The following is a 15759-nucleotide window of genomic DNA, read 5'->3' as shown; positions in this document are numbered from 1 at the left end:
TGCAGCTGCTGCAGCTTGTCCGTCACAGCAGCAAGTCGCTCCTCCCACGAAAGCGCCCGCCGCAGCAGCGGCAGCGCCTTCACCGCCTGCAAGGAGCAGCAGCAGCAGCAGCAAAAGGTGACTGTGCACAGCAGCAGCTTTTCCACAACTCCAGCAGAGCAGCAGCAGCAGCAGCAGCCGCAGCAACAGGCGCAACAGCAATCGCTGTAGCGCAAGCAGCAGCACCAGCTACTGCAGCAGCACCGGCAGCAGCAGCAGAGACAGCAGCAGCAGCAGCAACAGCAGCACGCACTTCAGTCGAAACTTCTACGTCATCATCCGCTATTCGCTGCAGCAACAAAAAGGCCAAAAGGCGAGGCCGTCTGTCTGCTGCTGCTTCACCGGAGTCGGTATCTTGCTGCTGTTGCTGCTGCTGCTGCTGCAGCACTGCATCAGCAGCACGGACTGCATGAAGCCTCAGTGCCGCATCGTCAGCACTCAACGCGAATAATAGAGAAATTCTGCTGCTGCTGCTGCTTCCAGCAGCAGCAGCAGCAGTTTTCACCTTCAGTGGCACCGCAACGGAAGCAAAGCCTTTGAAGGCCGTAGACAGAAATAGCTGCAGCGCCTCGTGCTGCTGTTGCTGCTGCTGCTGCGCTGCCATGGTGAGTGCAGCAGGAAGCGCCAGGGGGTTGGTTGCGTCAAGCCGCTGCAGCAGCTGCTGCAGCAGCAACAAGAAGCTGCGGGGCACATCTGACTGTTTACTGCTGCTGCTGCTGTTGCTGCTGTTGCTGCTACTGCCTTCGCAGCTTCTCGGGCTGCTGCTGCTGGCAGAAGTCTCGCTGTCACTGCTGTCGCAGCTGCTGCTGCTGCTGCTGCGTTTGCTGCTGCTAGCAGCAGCGGCTGTAGCCCCACAGAAAGCGTCAATTATAGCCAAAGCGATACAGACAGCATGGGGAGCTGCTCTCGCCCGCTGCTGCTGCTGCTGCTGCTGCTGCTGCTGCTGCTGCTTCAGCGCAGACACCCTCATCAGCAGCCGCAGCAGCTGCTCGCCGAGAGGGCTTAGCTCTTCCTGCTGCTGCTGCTGCTGCTGCTGTGTCTCCACGAGCAGCTGCCGCAGCGCTGACCGGAAAAGGAGCCCCAGGAAGGCGCAGGCGTCAGTACACCCCATTGACAACACCTGCAGCAGCAGCAGCAGCAACAGCAGCAGCAGCAAATGAAGAAGCAGCAGCCGGAGCAACAGGAGTAGCAAATACAGCAGCAGCAAGAACAGTGCCACCTGCAGCAGATCGACAGCAGGCACGCAGAAGCGGCAGGAGAAAACGAAGGAGCAGCCGCTGCAGCAGCAGCAGCGACGGCAACAGCAGCAACAGCAGCAGCAACAGCAGCGGCAAGGACAGCCCACCTCCTGCACTGCTTGGGGGAGCTTTTCCAATCTGGTGAGGAGCAGCAGCTGTTCCCTCTGTAGTAGCAGCAGTTGCTGCTGCTGCTGCTGCGCGATAAGCTGCAGCACCTCCACCGCCTGAACTGTCTGCGGCAGCAGCAGGTGCTGCTGCTGTTTCTGCTGCAGCACCAGCAGCGGCTGCAGCAAGCAGCTAATGATGCGCAGCAGCGCCTGTTGCTGCAGCGGCGTCTTCTTTACTAGGCGGCAGAGCAGCAGCAGCATGTGCTGCTGCACCTCCGGGTAAACTGCAGCAGCAGCAGCAGGGCCCCGCATAGCAGCAAAGACTGTCTGCAGCAGCGGGGGGGCTAAACGCCGCAGCTGCTGCCCTGCTGCTGCAGCAACAGCAGCAGACCCCACAGAGGAGAACAGCCGTAGCAGCGGCACGTGCAGCAGCCGCCCATCAACAGCAGCAACAGCAGCAGCAAGATCGGGAGGCACGGATATCCCGCAGCGCAGCAGCTGCTGCTCCAGCGGCTGCAGCGCAGCAGCAGCAGCAGCAGCAACAGCTTCCCAAGCACCTCGCTGCTGCAGCATCACGCGCTGCAGCTGCTGCTTTGAGACTGGGCTGCCCAGGTCTTGGTGCTGCCGCTGCTGCTGCTGCAGCGGCAGCCACGGGGAGTTGTGCTGCAGCCGTAGCAGCAGCAGCAAACGGCTGAACAGCAGCGTCTCATAGAACGGCAGCGCTAGCAGCAGCAGCGCCTCAGGATCCCTCTCGTGCAGCTGCTGCTGCTGCAGCAGCAACTCAATGCAGCAGTGAGCCTCTTGCTTCAGGAAGAATGGGGAGAGAAGAGAGCACAAGACGCGCAGCTGCTGCAGCTGCTGCTGCTCGTGCTGCAGGTCCTGCTGCTGCTGCTGCTGCTGCAGCTGCTGCTCAGGCGAAAAGAATGAAGCGAACAGCTGCAGCAGCGGCTGCTGCTGCTGCAGCACCTCCAGCCCTGCTGCTGCTGCTTGCTGCACTGCGTAGCGGTCCAGCAGCGCCGCATCCCTGGGATCGTACATAAACGACACGATCCCATACTTGCTTTTGCTGCTGCTGCTGCTGCTGCGCTGCAGCTGCACCTGGCGCTCGAGCTCAGACACCATTTTCACTGCTGCCTGTGCTGCTGCTGCTGCTCGATCCCTTCCAGCTGCCCCTGCAGCTGCTGCAGTCTGCCTCCTCCTAGCAGCAACAGCAAAGGCTGGTGGAGATTCCTAGCTGCTGCCGGCGCTGCTGCTGCTGCAGCTAGAACTGCTCCGGTTGCTGCTACTGCAGCTACTGCGGCAGCTAGTGCTGCTGCTGCTGCTGCTAGTGCTAATGCTGCAGATGATGCTGCTGCTGAGGCCGACAATGCAGAATATATTAGTAGGCCGCACTTGCAGCAGCAGCAACAGCAGCAGCAGCAGCAGCAGCCGACGTCGGGGCCCCCAGGCTTCCAGTGTTGCTGCAGCAGCAGATCTGCTGCCGCTGCTGCTGCTGCTCGTTTTAGCAGCTGCAGCAGGCCGAAGACAAAGACCACTAAAAAGGTTTTTTTCTGCTCGAACGGAAGTAACAGCAGCACCAACGGTGTTGCTATTGCTGCTGCTGCTGCTGTGGGGCAGCAGCAGAAGGCCCCTGTGGGGCGGGGGGCCCACACCCTAATCCCTAAACCCTAAACCCTATACCCTCGGACACAAATTTTCATTAAAATATTGAAAATAAAGCCGCAGAAAGCATATTTCTGTGGCAGCACTCAAAACTCTAAACCCTAAACCCTAAACCCTAAACCCTTCGCGTCGATTCATCGAAGCTCGCCGTCTGCAACTCTTGACCTTCATTCAGCTAACAGGCGCTGGCCTTGATTGAATGTTTCAGGGTTTAGGGTTTAGGGTTTACGATGAAGGGTGTAAGGGCAAGGGTTTAGGGTTTAGGGCTTAGGGTTTAGGCCGAAACTTGGGTGGCCTTGAGGGTCTGAGTCTTTGAGACTAGTTTTGCTTCTGCCCTTCGCTGAACTGTTCCTAGCGTTTCGAGGCAGCTGCTGTTGCTGGTGCTGTTGCTGCTGCAGCTGCTTCTTCTGTTGCTGCTGCAGCTGCTCCTGTTGCAGCTGCAGCTGCTCCTCCTGTTGCTGCTGCTGCTGCTGCCCTCTTTGTTGCTGCAGCTGCACCTGAATGTGCTGCTAGTCCCTGCTGCCAGACACAGTGTGAGGTCGCTGCAGCCGAAACGGCCGTCATTGCTGCAGTCGCCGCTGCTACTGCTGCTGCTGCTGCTGCTTCTTTGCTGCTATTGTGCTGCTGCTGCTGTAGTTGCCGCTCGTCCATCTGCTTCTTCTGCGCTATTGTCTATACACCTAAGATTATGCTTAGCTGCCTGGAGACCGCAGTCACTTGCGGCCGCTGCTGCAGCGACAGCAGCTGCTGCTGCTGCTCTTGCTGCTGCTGCAGCAACAGCAGCGCCTGCAGCAGCAGCGGCAGCAAGCTGCGGTTTTCAATGCTCCTGAACTCCGAGGCAGCCACCGAACGCCTCAGCATGCTGTTGCTGCAGCAGCTGCTGCTACTGCTGCAAAAGTGGTTACCGCAGCAGCAGCAGGAGCGACAAGGGGCAGCAAGGCGCTGGAAAAGCGGCAGCAGGAACAGCAGCAGCAGCAGCGGCAGCAGCAGCAGCACCAAAAGCAGCAGCAGCAACTGCAGCAGCAGCACCAAGAGCAGCAGCAGCACCTCTAGAACGAGAAGCAATAGAAACATCAACTAGACTGTACCGGCATCAGCAGCTGCTGCTGCTGCTGCTGTGTTGACAACAAATCAAAAAGACCCGCAGCAGCAGCAGCAGCGGCACCTGCTGCTGCTGCTGGTGCTGCTGCTTTTGCTGCATTGTCTGACATCGCAGTGAATTCAAAGACCAGCAAATGAGCCAAGAGAAATATCGTTAAGACACGTTTGCTGTTGCTGCTGCAGCACACTCTGCTGCTGCTGGCGACAGCTGCTGCTAAGCCTCAGCACCAGCAGCTGCTGCTGCTCCTGCTGCTGCTGAAGGCTACCATGCAGAGGAAAGGAAGCAGCAGCAGCAGCCGCTGCTGCTGACAGTCAAGCCTCCACCTCAGTGCAACTAACCCCAGTAGCAAATATGCAGCTCATGCTGCTGCTCCTACTGCTGCTCCCGCTGCTGCTTCTGCTGCTGCTCCTGCTGCAGCTGCGGCTGTTGCAGCAGCAGCAGCTCCTGCTGCTGCTTCAGCGCTCCTCTACTCGGTCTTGTGCTTCTTCGATGGCCAAGAGCCCTCATACGTGACCTGCAGCAGCAGCAACAGCAGCAGCAGCAACAGCAGCAGCAGCCAATGCAGCGAAAGCAGCTGTAGAAACTTATGGCAAGGAAAACAGCAGCGCCTGCTGCACACAAAACAACAGCAGCGCAGCAATCATAGCACCAGCAGCAGCCCTACAGAGCAACAGCAGCAGCAACAGCAGCAGCAGCAGCAATGGCAGAAGTTTTACCTCGTCGTCGCTGCTACGACTCCGGCGTGTTGATTTTCTATTGCTGCAGCAAAAACAGCAGCAGCAGCAGCAGCAGCACGCAGAAGCAAACATGCAGCAAAAGACCCGCCTGCAATGCCCGCTATGATAGCAACAGCAGCAGCAGTGGCAGCACTAGCAGCAGCTGCTGCAGCAGCTTCAGCGCAGCACCAACAAGTGTAGCTGTTGCTGTAGGCACTAGCCGTCGTTGCAGCAGCAGCAGCAGCAGCAACCGCAGAGGGCTCCTACTCGTCGGAGTCTGAGTCATCGCTGCTGCTGCTGCTGCTACTGCTGCTGCTGCTGCTGCTGCTTGATCTCCTCTTTCTTTTCTTCGAAGCTTTCTTCTTTTTGTCTTTTTTATGTTTTCTTTTTTTCTTGTCTTTCGATTTTTTGCTGCTCCTGAAACGCCCAAACCCCACACTTGCTGCAGCAGCTGCTGCTGCACTTGCCGCTGCTGCACTTGCTGCTACTGCACTGGCTGCTGCACTTGCTGCTGCAGTAACCCAGCAGCAGCGGAAATGCCAAAGCCCCTACTCTCAACGCCGTCTAAACCCTAAACCCTAAACCGCAGACCCTAACCCCCAAACCCTAAACCCTAAACCCTAAACCCCACGGACTTTTGCTTCTTTTTGCTTTGTCGCGGCGGCGACTGCGCAGCAGCAGCAAGGTCTCCTGCTGGGGGTGTGTGGTCAGCAGCAGCAGCAGCAGCAGCAACTGGGTCATCACCCCACAGGCCTCTCGAGGGTGGGCTTTCCTCCAGCTTGTGTCGCATGCGGTTCAGCCGCTCCCCTGCAGCAGCAGCAGCAGCAGCAGCGCAGCAGCAGCAGGAGGAGGGAAATGGGGGAAGCTCCAGCAGCAGCGACGGCGGGAGGAGCGGCAGCAACAGCCGCAGCAGCTGCGTCGCCAGCAGCAGAAACCCCAGCAGCAGCACCGGCAGCGCCGCAGCAGCAGCAACACAGCACCAGCAGCAGCAGCAGACCTATGAAGGAGTCATAAATCTTCGCCAAAGTGGCCCCCTCTCCTTGCTGCTGCTGAATTTGCTGCTGGATCTCCATGGCCCTTATTTTGTGGATGTCGTTGTGGGCCTTGCAGTACATCTTCAGCTGTACATACACCCAAACGCACGCCCCTGCTGCTGCTGGTTGCTGCTGCTGCTGCGCTGCTGCTGCGCTGCTGCTGCTCTGGTGCTGCTGTTGTGCTGCGTTCGCTGTGCTGCTGTTGCTCCTGTGCTGCTGCTGCTGCGTGCTCGAACTGCAGAGGTCGTGCTGCTGCTGTCGCCACATAGTACCTCTCTGCCGTGATTCTGCTGCTGCTGCTGCTACTGCAGCTGCATCTGCTGCTGCAGTCGTTGCTGCTGCTATCAAGACCTACCGTGCAGTAGGGGCAGCTGACGGTGCTGTTTTTATCTCTTCGCCTCATTTTCGCTGCTGCTGCCGTCGCTGCTGCTGCTGCTGCCGCACTTGCTACTGCTGCTGTTACTGTTCCTGCTGCTGCTGCGCTCCCCACCGCAGCTGCTGCTGCTGTTGATGCTGCTCTTCATGCAGCAGAAACGCCAACTCACCGTATAGAGCAGCTTTCCGATCCCCCTGTTGCTGCTGCTACGGCGGCGGCCGTTGTTGCTGCTACAGTGCCTGCTGCTGCTGCTGCTGCTGCGGCTGCTGCTGCTGCTGCTGCCGATGCTGCTGCTACTGCGGCTGCGGCTACTTGTGCTGCTGCTGCAGCTGCTGCAGTACTTGCTGCTCAGGACCCTTTTATATCTGGCGATGAAGCGCCTGCGGGTGTTGAGCTGGATTGCTGCTGCTGCGGCTGCTGCTGATGTCCGTGCTGTCTGCGCTCCTGCTGCTGCTGCTGCTGCTGCTGCTTCTCCAGTATTTGCTGCTGGACTAGTTGATGTTGTTGCTGCTGCGGCCCATGCTGAACTTGCCCACCACTGTCCTCCTGCTGTGAGAGTTTGCAGCTGGGGCTGCTGCTGCTTCCTAGCTCCTGCTGCGGCTGCTGCGCTGGTTTCCCGCTGCAGTTGCTGCAGCTGCCGGTGTCGTTGCCGCAGCAGCAGCTGCTGCTGTCACTGGAGCCCCAGATTCCACTGTTCCTGCTGCTGGTGCTGCCTTTCTGACTGCAAATGTTGCTGGCGCAGCTGCTGCTGCTGCTGCTGCTGCAGTCCTTGGCCCTGCTGCTGCTCCTGAAGTAAAGACAACGCTGAATTCGCAAAGACACGGAAGAGCTTCAGCAGGGCTGTGGCGTTGCTGTTCTGCAGCAACAAAATTGAAGCTGCTGCTGCTGCTGCTGCGCAGGCTTTACCGGCTGGCAGTGTTGGCTGCATGCAGCAGCATCAGCAGGAACGGGAGCAGCAACTTGAGGTGCGCCCATTCCTCAAGATGCTGCTGCTGCTCGTTAATTTTTAAACGAATTTGCATCCCTCGGTTTGCTGCAGCAACACAAATAGCCGGAGTGCAGCAGTCGCAGCAGCAGCAGCAGCAGCAGCGTCAGCAGCAGCAGCAGCAGCCAAGCTCGTCAGGCCTTGAGGCCAGGTGCTGCGGCTGCAGGAGCAACAGCAACAACGCAGAAAGTTTGGGACGGACACCGCTTTCTATTTCTCTGTTTGCTTTTGCGATTTAGAGTTTAGGGTCTAGGGTTTAGGGTTTAGCGCGTAGGGTTTAGGGTTTAGGGTTCGAAGGTTTTGACAGTGTGCGGAGGGCGAGTGACCTTATCGAGGCCGCTGCGAACACAGCAGCAGCAGCAGCAGCCAGAACAGGAGCGTCAGCAGCGCAAGCAGCAGCAACAATAGCAACTGAAGCAACAGCAGCTCAAGCAGCAGCAGCAGCAGCAGCAGCAGCCCGAGCAGCAGCAGCAGCACCAGAAGCGGCAGCGGCGGCAGTTTCTGGAGGCAGCAGCTACGGGCACTCCCTAGCAACTTGCACACACCTCAGCAGCAGTGACTGCAGCAGCAGCAGCAGTAACAGCAGCAGCAACAGCAGGTCCTTACAGGGCGCAACTAGACCGACAGCAGCAGCAGCAGCAGCAGCCAGCACCTGCGGCAGCAGCAGCAACAGCAGCAGCAACAATGGAGAGCCCAATTTCCCCTCTTAAGAACAGCCCCGTGAGGTTTGTCGCTCCAGGTGCAGCAACAAACCCAACAGCAGCAGCAGCAGCAGCAGCAGCAGCAGCAGCAGCAGCACCAGCACCAGCACCAGCCGCAGCGGCAATGGGGAAGGTGCAAAAGAAGAGCAGCAGCAGCAGCAGCAGTCCGCTGCAGGACTCAGCTTCTGCTGCGCATATTTTTGAAGCCGCAGCAGATCGTCTGCAGCAGCAGCACCAGCAGCAGCAGCAGCAGCAAAGAGGAAAACATGCTGCTGCTCTCTCCCGCCTGGATGAAACTATGGCATCTCGCCGCAGCGCAGCAGCAGCAGCAGTGGCGCCGGCGGCCCCCACAGCAGCAGCAGCAGCAGGGAAGGTGCAGCAGACAGAACAGCAACAGCTGCTGCAGCGGCAGCAGCTGTTGCAGCAACAGCAGGAGCAGCAGCAGCAGCAGGCACAAGTTGTCCTGAGGCTGCAGCAGGTAAGGCGCTGCTGCTTCTACTGCTGCTACGGTGGACTTCCTTTGCTGCTGCTGCAGCAGCCATTGCTGCTATTCAGGTGCTGCTCCAGTACACGAGTTGTTCATTGCTGCTGCAGCTGCTTCCTTTTGTTGCTGCGCAGCATGTTGCTGTTGCTGCTGTGGCTACTGCTGCTTTCGCTGCGTCTGCTGTTGCTGCTGCTGCTGCAGAAGTTGTGTACCTCTATAATGTGTGGGTGACGCTGCAGCAAGTCAGGGACCTGCAGCAGCAACTGCAGCAGCAGCAACGCGCTAAGCAGGGTCAGATGCAGCAGGAAGAGGTAAGACTCAGCACCAGTTGCCACCAAGCGTAGCTGCTGCATGTGCTGCTCCTGCTGCTGCTGCTGCAGAAGCTTGCTGCGCTTATGTGATTGCACTTGTCTGTTGCTGCTGCTTTGCTGCTGCGGCTGCAGAGCTCTTTGGGTTCGCAGAAGGAGGCGCCGCGGCTGCCGCAGCTGCAGCAGCAGCACGAGGAGCTGCTGCAGCAGCACCAGCAGCTGCAGCAGCAGCATTCAGCAATGGCGTGAGCTACTTTCCTAGTTGCTGCTGCTTCTGGCTGCGATTCTTCGATCCCCGCCACACTGGCTTAGCTGTTCACAAGTGTTGTTGCCGCTGCTGCTGCTGCTGCTGCAGCGGTGCGCTGCAGGCAGCCATTGGCAAGTACAAGAGTTTGAAGGAGGAGCAGCAGCAGCAGCAGAATGAGCAGCAGCAGCAGCAGCACCTGCTGCGGACAGCACAGGAGAAGCTTCGCCATGTGGGTCTTTCTTATTGGTGCTGTGCCTGTAGAGTAACTGGCCAATGCTGCTGCAGCTCTTGCTGCTGCTCCAGCTCTTGCTGCGGGTGCAGCTCTTGCTGCGGGTGCAGCTCTTGCTGCTGCTGCTGCTGCTTAGCTAATGTGCATTGCTCCGATCTGCTGCCTTTGCTGCTTCGCTGCGCAGGAGATGGAGCAGCGCGAGGCATCTGCTGCTGCTGCTGCAGCTGCTTCACAAGAAGAGCGTCTTGTGCTTCAGCAGCAGCTGGAAGAGCAACAGCAGCAACTGCAGCAGCGACAGCAGGAGCTGGAGCACCAACAGCAGCAGCTGCAGCAGTTTGAAAAGCAGAAGCAGCAGCTGCAGATGCAGCTGCAGCAGTATGAAAAGGAGCAAGATGAGATGAGCGACCTCAAGCGGCAGCTGCAGCAGCAGCAGCAGCAGCAGGTGGACGAGAGGCAGCAGAGCCAGGAGCAGCAGCAGAAACAGCAGGCTGAAGTGAACAATCTGAAGCAGCAGCTGCAGCAGCAGAAGGAGGAGCTGTCTGGCCTCAAAGAGCAAATGCAACAGCAGCAGCAGCAACTGCAACAGAAAGAGCAATTACTGGAGCAGCAGCAGCAACAGCTGCAGCAGAAGGAGCAGCTCCTGGGGCAGCAGCAACAGCAACTGCAGCAGAAGGAGCAGCTACTGGAGCAGCAGCAACAGCAACTGCAGCAGAAGGGGCAGCTACTGGAGCAGCAACAGCAGCGGTTGCAACAACAAGAGCAGCAGCTTCAGCAACGGCAACAATATCGAGAGCAGCAGCAAGATGAGATTGATGACCTGAAGCAGAAGCTGCTGCAGCAACAGCAGCAGATACTGCAGAAAGAGCAGCAGCTGCAGCAAGAGCAGCAGCAGCAGCAGCAGCAACAGGTCGAACTAGATGACCTGAAGCAGCAGCTGGAGCAACAGCAGCAGCACCTGCAGTACCTGCAGCAGCAGCAGCTGCAGAAGGAGCAACAGCTGCAGCAAGAGCTGCAGCAGAAACAACAACAGCAAGATGAGATGGATGACCTGAAGAAGCAGCTGGAGCAACAGCAGCAGCAGCTGCTGCGGGAGCAGCAGCAGCTTCTGGAAAAGGAGCAGCGGGTAGAGCAGCTGCAGCTGCAGCAAGAGCTGCAGCAAGGCGAAATAGCCGATCTGAAGCAGCAGCTGCAGCAGCAGCAGCAGCTGCTGCTGCGGGAACAGCAGCAGCTGCTGGTAAAGGAACAGCAGCTAGAGGAGCAGCAGCAGCAGCAAGAGCTGCAGCAGGACGAAATAATTGATCTGAAGGAGCAGCTGCAGCAACAGCAGCAGCTGCTGGTGCAGAGGGAAGATGAGCTGCAGCAGCAAGAGGAGCTAAAACGCCAACAGCAAGACGAATTAAGTGACTTAAAGCAGCAGCTGCAGCAGCAACAGCAGCAGCAACAGGAACAGCAGCAGCACCAGGACAATGAAATGTGTTGCCTAAAGCAGAAGCTGCAGCAACAACAACAGGAGCAACAGCAGCAGCAAGGCGAGCTCAGTGACCTTCAGAAGCAGCTACAGGAGCAGCAACAGGAGCTGCAGCAGAAGGAGGAACAGGTGCAGCAGCAACAGCAGCAGCTGCAGCACCAACAGGAGCAGCTGCTGCAACAGCAGCAGCGGCAGGACGAAGTAAATGGCCTTCAGCAGCAGCTGAAGCAAGAACAGCAGCAGCTGCAGCAGAAGGAGCAGCAGCTGGAGCAGCAGCAACAGCAGCTGCAGGGGGAACGGGAGCAACTGCAGCAGCAAGAGCAGCAGTTGCAACAGCAGCAGCAGCTGCTGCAACAGCAACAGCAGCAGGTACAACAGGAGCAACAGCAGCTGGAGCAGCAGCAGCAACAACTAGAGGAGCAACAGCTGCAGCTCCAACAGAAAGAGCAGCAGCTGCAGCTGCAACAGCAGCAGCAAGAAAATGCAGACGCTCTCAAGCTGCAGCTGGACGAGGTATGTTGCTGCAGTACTGCTGCTGCTGCAGCATCGCTGTTGCTGCTCCCTTCGACTTGCCGCTGCTGCTGTTGCATTCTTCGATGTTGGTCTTGCATTATTTGCTGCTGCTGTTGCATTCTTTGCTGCTGCTGTTGCTTTCTTTGCTGCTGCTGTTGCATTTTTTGCTGCTGCCGTTGCATTCTTTGCGGCTGCCTGCAGCGGTCGCGGGAGCTCGTGCTGCAGAAGGAGGAGCTAAAAAGGAGCAGCAGCGAGTTTGCAGCACAGGCAGCAGCAGCAGCAGCATCGCAGCAGCAAGTTGCAGCTCTTGAGGGCGAACTGAGGTGAGCTGCTGCTCTCGCCGCTACTGCTGCAGCAGCTACTGCAGCACTGCAGCTGCCTTTGCTGCAGCTGGTACGCGAACAGCAGCAGCAGCAGGTAAAACATGGCATGCTCTGCTGCTCCGTCTGTTTGTTTGCAGGGAGGCCCGTGCTGCTGCTGCTGCTGCAAACGAATCGCTGGAGCAGCTGCAGCAACAGCACCAGGAGAAGGCGCAGCAGCTCGAAGAGGCACTGAAGGAGCAGCAGCAGCAGAAGCAGTCCCACAAGGAGCTGGTACGTAATGTTGCAGCGACAGGAGCAGCAGCACCTGCAGAAGCGGCTGCAGCAGCAACAGCAGCAGCACGAACAGCACTTAGCTCTGCGCGTCTCCATTTCCTGTGTTTAGGAGCAAGAGATGCTGCAGCTACAGCAGAAATACGAGCAGCAGCAAGAGCAGCAGCAGCAGCTGCAGCAGCAGCAAACTGCACTGGAGGAAGCCTGGCGTGCAGAGGCCTCTTGGCGCTCGCAGGCAGCAGCATATGAGCAGCAAGTTGATGCTGTCACGCGGGAGCTGCATCTGCTGCAGCAGCAACTGAAACAGCAGGAGCAGCAGAAGCAGCAGCAGGAGCAGCAGAAGCAGCAGCAGCAGCAAGAGCAGCAAAAGCAGGCTACACCAGAGAGTGAGTCTCTTGCTGAGCTGGTAGCAGCAGCAGCAGCTACAACAGAGGAAAAGTCCCATTTATTGCGCTGTTGCTGCTGCTGTTGCTGCTGCAGGAGATGGCGTTCGCAGTAGGAAGGCCACAAGACCAGCAGCAGCAGCAGCAGCTGAAGCAGCACCCAGCAGCAGCAGGCTCGTCAGCCGTGTTGATAATCCCATTAGGTAACCCCTAGCTGCTCTTTCTGCTGCTGCTGCTCCCCCTGCTTTCGGTGTTGCTGCTGCTGCTTCCCCTTCTTTTGCTGCTACTGCTGCTCTTGCTGCTACTGCTGCTGCTGCTGCAAACTGCGTACTTCCTGCAAAAGTTGCATGCGGGCTTCTTCTCCGGGCGGTCTGCTACATGTAATCGTGTTGCTGTTGCTGCTGCTGCTGCTGCTTCTGCTGCTGCAGATCTGCGCTACATCTGCTGCTAGACAATGGCGTGGCCCGCGTGGCTGCTGCTGCTTACCTTTTGCTGCTGAATGTTCTTGTGTTGCTGCTGCTCCGGAGGGCCGCCTGCTGAGGTCCGGCAGCAGCAACAGCAGCAGCAGCAGCAGCAGCAGCAGTAGCAGGGACAGAAGCTAATAAAGAAGAGGGGCGTTAGTCTGTTGAGCTGCAGCAGCAGCTGAAGGTGCAGTTCTGCTGCAGCAGCCGCTATATACAGTTCGGCTTCATGTGCTGGTGGCTGCAGCAGCAGCAGCTGCTGCTGCTGCACTTATACAGTTTGACTTTGAGCAGCAGCTCCTGCAGCACTTATACAGTTTGACTTTAGTACTGGCTGCTGGTGCTGCTGCTGCAGCAGCAATTTGTTTGCTGCTTTTTGAAAGCATATTCTTTGACTTCCCCTATGAATTTCTTGACTTCTCAGATGAGGGTTTAAGGTTTAGGGTTTAGTGTTTAGAAGCTGCTTTATGAGATCTGAGCTGGCTGACTGGTAGTCAAACCCTAAACCTTTGACGCTAAACCCTTTTTCACACTGGCTAGACCCCAAACCCTCGCAAAACCCTATTCTGTCAGTAAGCCCTAGACCCTAGCTAAACCCTAGACCCTAGCTAGAGCTTAAACTTTTTCAGAGATGAATTAGTTTCTGAAACAGCTCTTGGAAACCCTACGAGGGGCCACTGCGTGGTTTGTTGCTGCTGCTTGCTGCCGCTTTAGCTGCCTTTGCTGCTGTATTTCGCCGCTGCTGCGGCTCGCTGCTGCTGCGGCTGCTGCTGCTCGCTGGCGCTGTTGCGGCTGCTGCCAGCTGTTTGTCGGTGCTGCATTAAAAGGCGACTGCAGTTCATTGCTGCCAGCAGCAGCAGCGCCCAACTCTCCAGAAAGGGCCTGGAATCCAGGGTTTAGGGTTTAGTGTTTAGGGTTTAGGGTTTGGAGGGGCAGAGTCATCTGAGATTTGGGGGATTAGGGTTCAGGGTTTAGGGTTTTTGAATGTTTCGCAGCGCAGCAGGCAGCAGCAGCAGGAAGACAGCAGCAAAAATAGTGAACTTGGGGCCAACCGCCACCAAATTCAGTGTAACTAAATAAAATTAAAAAAAAAGAAGAAAATGTAAACAAAATAAACATTTAAGTTCGATTTTTACTGGAAGAACAGCCACCAATGGGAATCGAACCCACGACCTTCGGTTTACAAGACCGATGCTCTACCACTAAGCTATGATGGCGCCGGCAGCAGCTGCTGCTGTTGCGCGTCTTTCGAAATTTTTCCATTTTTCGTCCTTTTTCTTTCGTTTTCCTTCTTTGTTCGCTTTTTAATTCTCATTTTTATATTTAACTTCATTTTAATTCAAATTTAATTCCACAATTTCTCCAATTCGCCGCCTTTTTCTCTCTTTGGCTTCATGGAAGATCTTGAATGATTAGGGCAAGTGTGCCCTGGCCAATCTCGAATTTTTCTATTTTTTGCCGTATTCTTTTCTTTCATTTTCTATTTTATTTTATTCTTTGTTTGTTTCTTGTTTATTTCTTTTTAATTTTGGTTTTGTTTATTTCACCCCGAAAAAACTAACTCAGCGCCACTTGAGTGCCTCCTTGAAGGCTTAAAGTTATTTATTTATTTTTTCTTCGTTTTGTTCTTAACTGTTTTAGTTCTCAAACTTCTCTCATGTTCCTCCCTAATTAATTTCATTTCTAACCTATTTCTGTCCTTGTTTTAAATCTTTTAATTCTTCCTTACTTTCTTTCTCCTATTTGAAGTATTCAGATCTTTATTTGCTTCTTGCTGCTGGCTGCTCTTTGGCTTCCTCAGTTGCTCCAGCAGCAGCATCTCTTCTGCTTCAGCGTATCGCCATTATGCATATATATATAGACATATATATGTACATATAAATATATATACGTATATATATACATATATATGCATATGTATATATATATACGTATATATATGTACATATGTATATATATATACACATATACATACATATAAATGCATATGTAATATATATATGTATGAACATACATGTATATATATATATATATATGAATGCATATATATATAAATATATATCATATATATACACATGCATACATATACGGTATTTATAAAACAAAGATTTGATGCCCTTATTATTAAAAATGCAAATTTGTTTGGCAAATAAATTCTCGGCATATGGGCTGCAGCAACTTGCTGAGGTGTACAGACAGCTCGTGCCGGCGGGGAGCGTCAGCCGAAAGAAGAAATAAATGCAATTAAAAGAACGTTCGGAACATTTGATAATATTTTAAGAATATTTAGAATATTTTTGGAATATTTTTAAAATATTTTGGAGTTTTAGGGCGCTTTTTGCTGCTGCTCGCTCAATCTTTTCCGTCTAAACGCATGCAGACGAGTCGCTTGAGGTGTACGTACACCCCGCGGCCAGAGCCTGCACAACCAGCAGCAGCACCAGCAGCAGCAACTGCAGCAGCAGCAGCAGCAAATTTGCTGGGGCTCTGCAGCAGATATATATATCTGCGTCTTTGGAAGTTTGAGGCACTTGCATGCATGCGAGAATCTGAATCGGAAGGAAAGAGAAGGGGAAGCAAATAGAAAATGAAGCACAAACTACTAATTAACTAATTGATTAGTTATTTAACTAATTAATCAACTAATTAATTAATTAATCAACTAATTAATTAATTAATCAATTAATTAATTACCTAGATAACTAATTGTCTCTGGAGGTATTTATAGATATATGTTTGGATTATTTGCACGAATTGGTCGTTCTAAATTTGCTTCTCCGAGAAAATGAATTCATTTATTTATTTTCGAAACTCTAAATATTTATACTCGGCCACTTTGGCTGCATACAGCAGCAGCACTGCTGCTGCTGCTGCTGCTGCAGCAAATGCTGTAGTTTATGCTGCGTGAGTGCCTGCTGCTTTTCCTCACGGCTGGAGCAAGATGGAGCCGCCTGCAGCGCAACAGCAGCAACTGCTGCAAGAGCTGCAGCAGCGGCAGCAGCAGCAGCTGCTGCTGCAGCTGCTGCTGCTTCTGCTGCTGCAGCTGCTGCTGCTTCTGCTGCTGCACCTGTTGCTGCTGCTGCTGCTGTTGGGGCTGCTACTGCAGCTGCTGC

At 55.1% G+C, this 15759-nt stretch overlaps 5 protein-coding genes across 5 annotated transcripts in view; 1 reads left to right on the top strand and 4 right to left on the bottom strand.

The window, feature by feature from the left end:
- Positions 1-2506, bottom strand: part of ETH_00030875 (uncharacterized protein) — a gene marked incomplete at both ends in the record, with an annotated part of 11136 nt that extends 8630 nt beyond the window's left edge. Inside the window, 2 exons of the mRNA XM_013372863.1 lie at positions 293-1159; positions 1385-2506. Of these exons, the coding sequence (XP_013228317.1) occupies positions 293-1159; positions 1385-2506 (1989 nt within the window). The remainder of the gene's footprint in view (positions 1-292; positions 1160-1384) is intronic.
- An 891-nt stretch (positions 2507-3397) lies between these two features.
- On the bottom strand, positions 3398-3697 carry ETH_00030870 (uncharacterized protein; the record flags this gene model as incomplete). The annotated part of the gene is made up of 1 exon (XM_013372862.1): positions 3398-3697. The coding sequence occupies one exon, from the start codon at positions 3695-3697 to the stop codon at positions 3398-3400; it is 300 nt and encodes a 99-aa protein (XP_013228316.1).
- Positions 3698-4520: 823 nt separating this feature from the next.
- ETH_00030865 (uncharacterized protein) lies at positions 4521-6301 on the bottom strand (the record flags this gene model as incomplete). The annotated part of the gene is made up of 5 exons (XM_013372861.1): positions 4521-4662; positions 5132-5281; positions 5500-5671; positions 5862-5985; positions 6254-6301. 5 exons carry the CDS (start codon positions 6299-6301, stop codon positions 4521-4523), a joined length of 636 nt encoding a protein of 211 aa, XP_013228315.1.
- Positions 6302-6622: 321 nt separating this feature from the next.
- ETH_00030860 (uncharacterized protein) lies at positions 6623-7296 on the bottom strand (the record flags this gene model as incomplete). The annotated part of the gene is made up of 2 exons (XM_013372860.1): positions 6623-7061; positions 7181-7296. 2 exons carry the CDS (start codon positions 7294-7296, stop codon positions 6623-6625), a joined length of 555 nt encoding a protein of 184 aa, XP_013228314.1.
- Positions 7297-7943: 647 nt separating this feature from the next.
- Positions 7944-12771, top strand: ETH_00030855 (uncharacterized protein; the record flags this gene model as incomplete). Its single annotated transcript, XM_013372859.1, has 10 exons — positions 7944-8438; positions 8684-8755; positions 8888-8997; positions 9108-9228; positions 9413-11209; positions 11411-11532; positions 11670-11802; positions 11915-12208; positions 12283-12388; positions 12713-12771. The coding sequence occupies 10 exons, from the start codon at positions 7944-7946 to the stop codon at positions 12769-12771; spliced, it is 3309 nt and encodes a 1102-aa protein (XP_013228313.1).
- Between the last annotated feature and the right edge of the window lie 2988 nt (positions 12772-15759).

The sequence above is a fragment of the Eimeria tenella genome, genomic scaffold (assembly GCF_000499545.2).
Source record: "Eimeria tenella Houghton genomic scaffold, Eth_scaff11, whole genome shotgun sequence".
Taxonomy (NCBI): domain Eukaryota; phylum Apicomplexa; class Conoidasida; order Eucoccidiorida; family Eimeriidae; genus Eimeria; species Eimeria tenella.
Note: the sequence above shows the minus strand (reverse complement) of the source record. Positions and strands in the feature narration are given on the sequence as shown.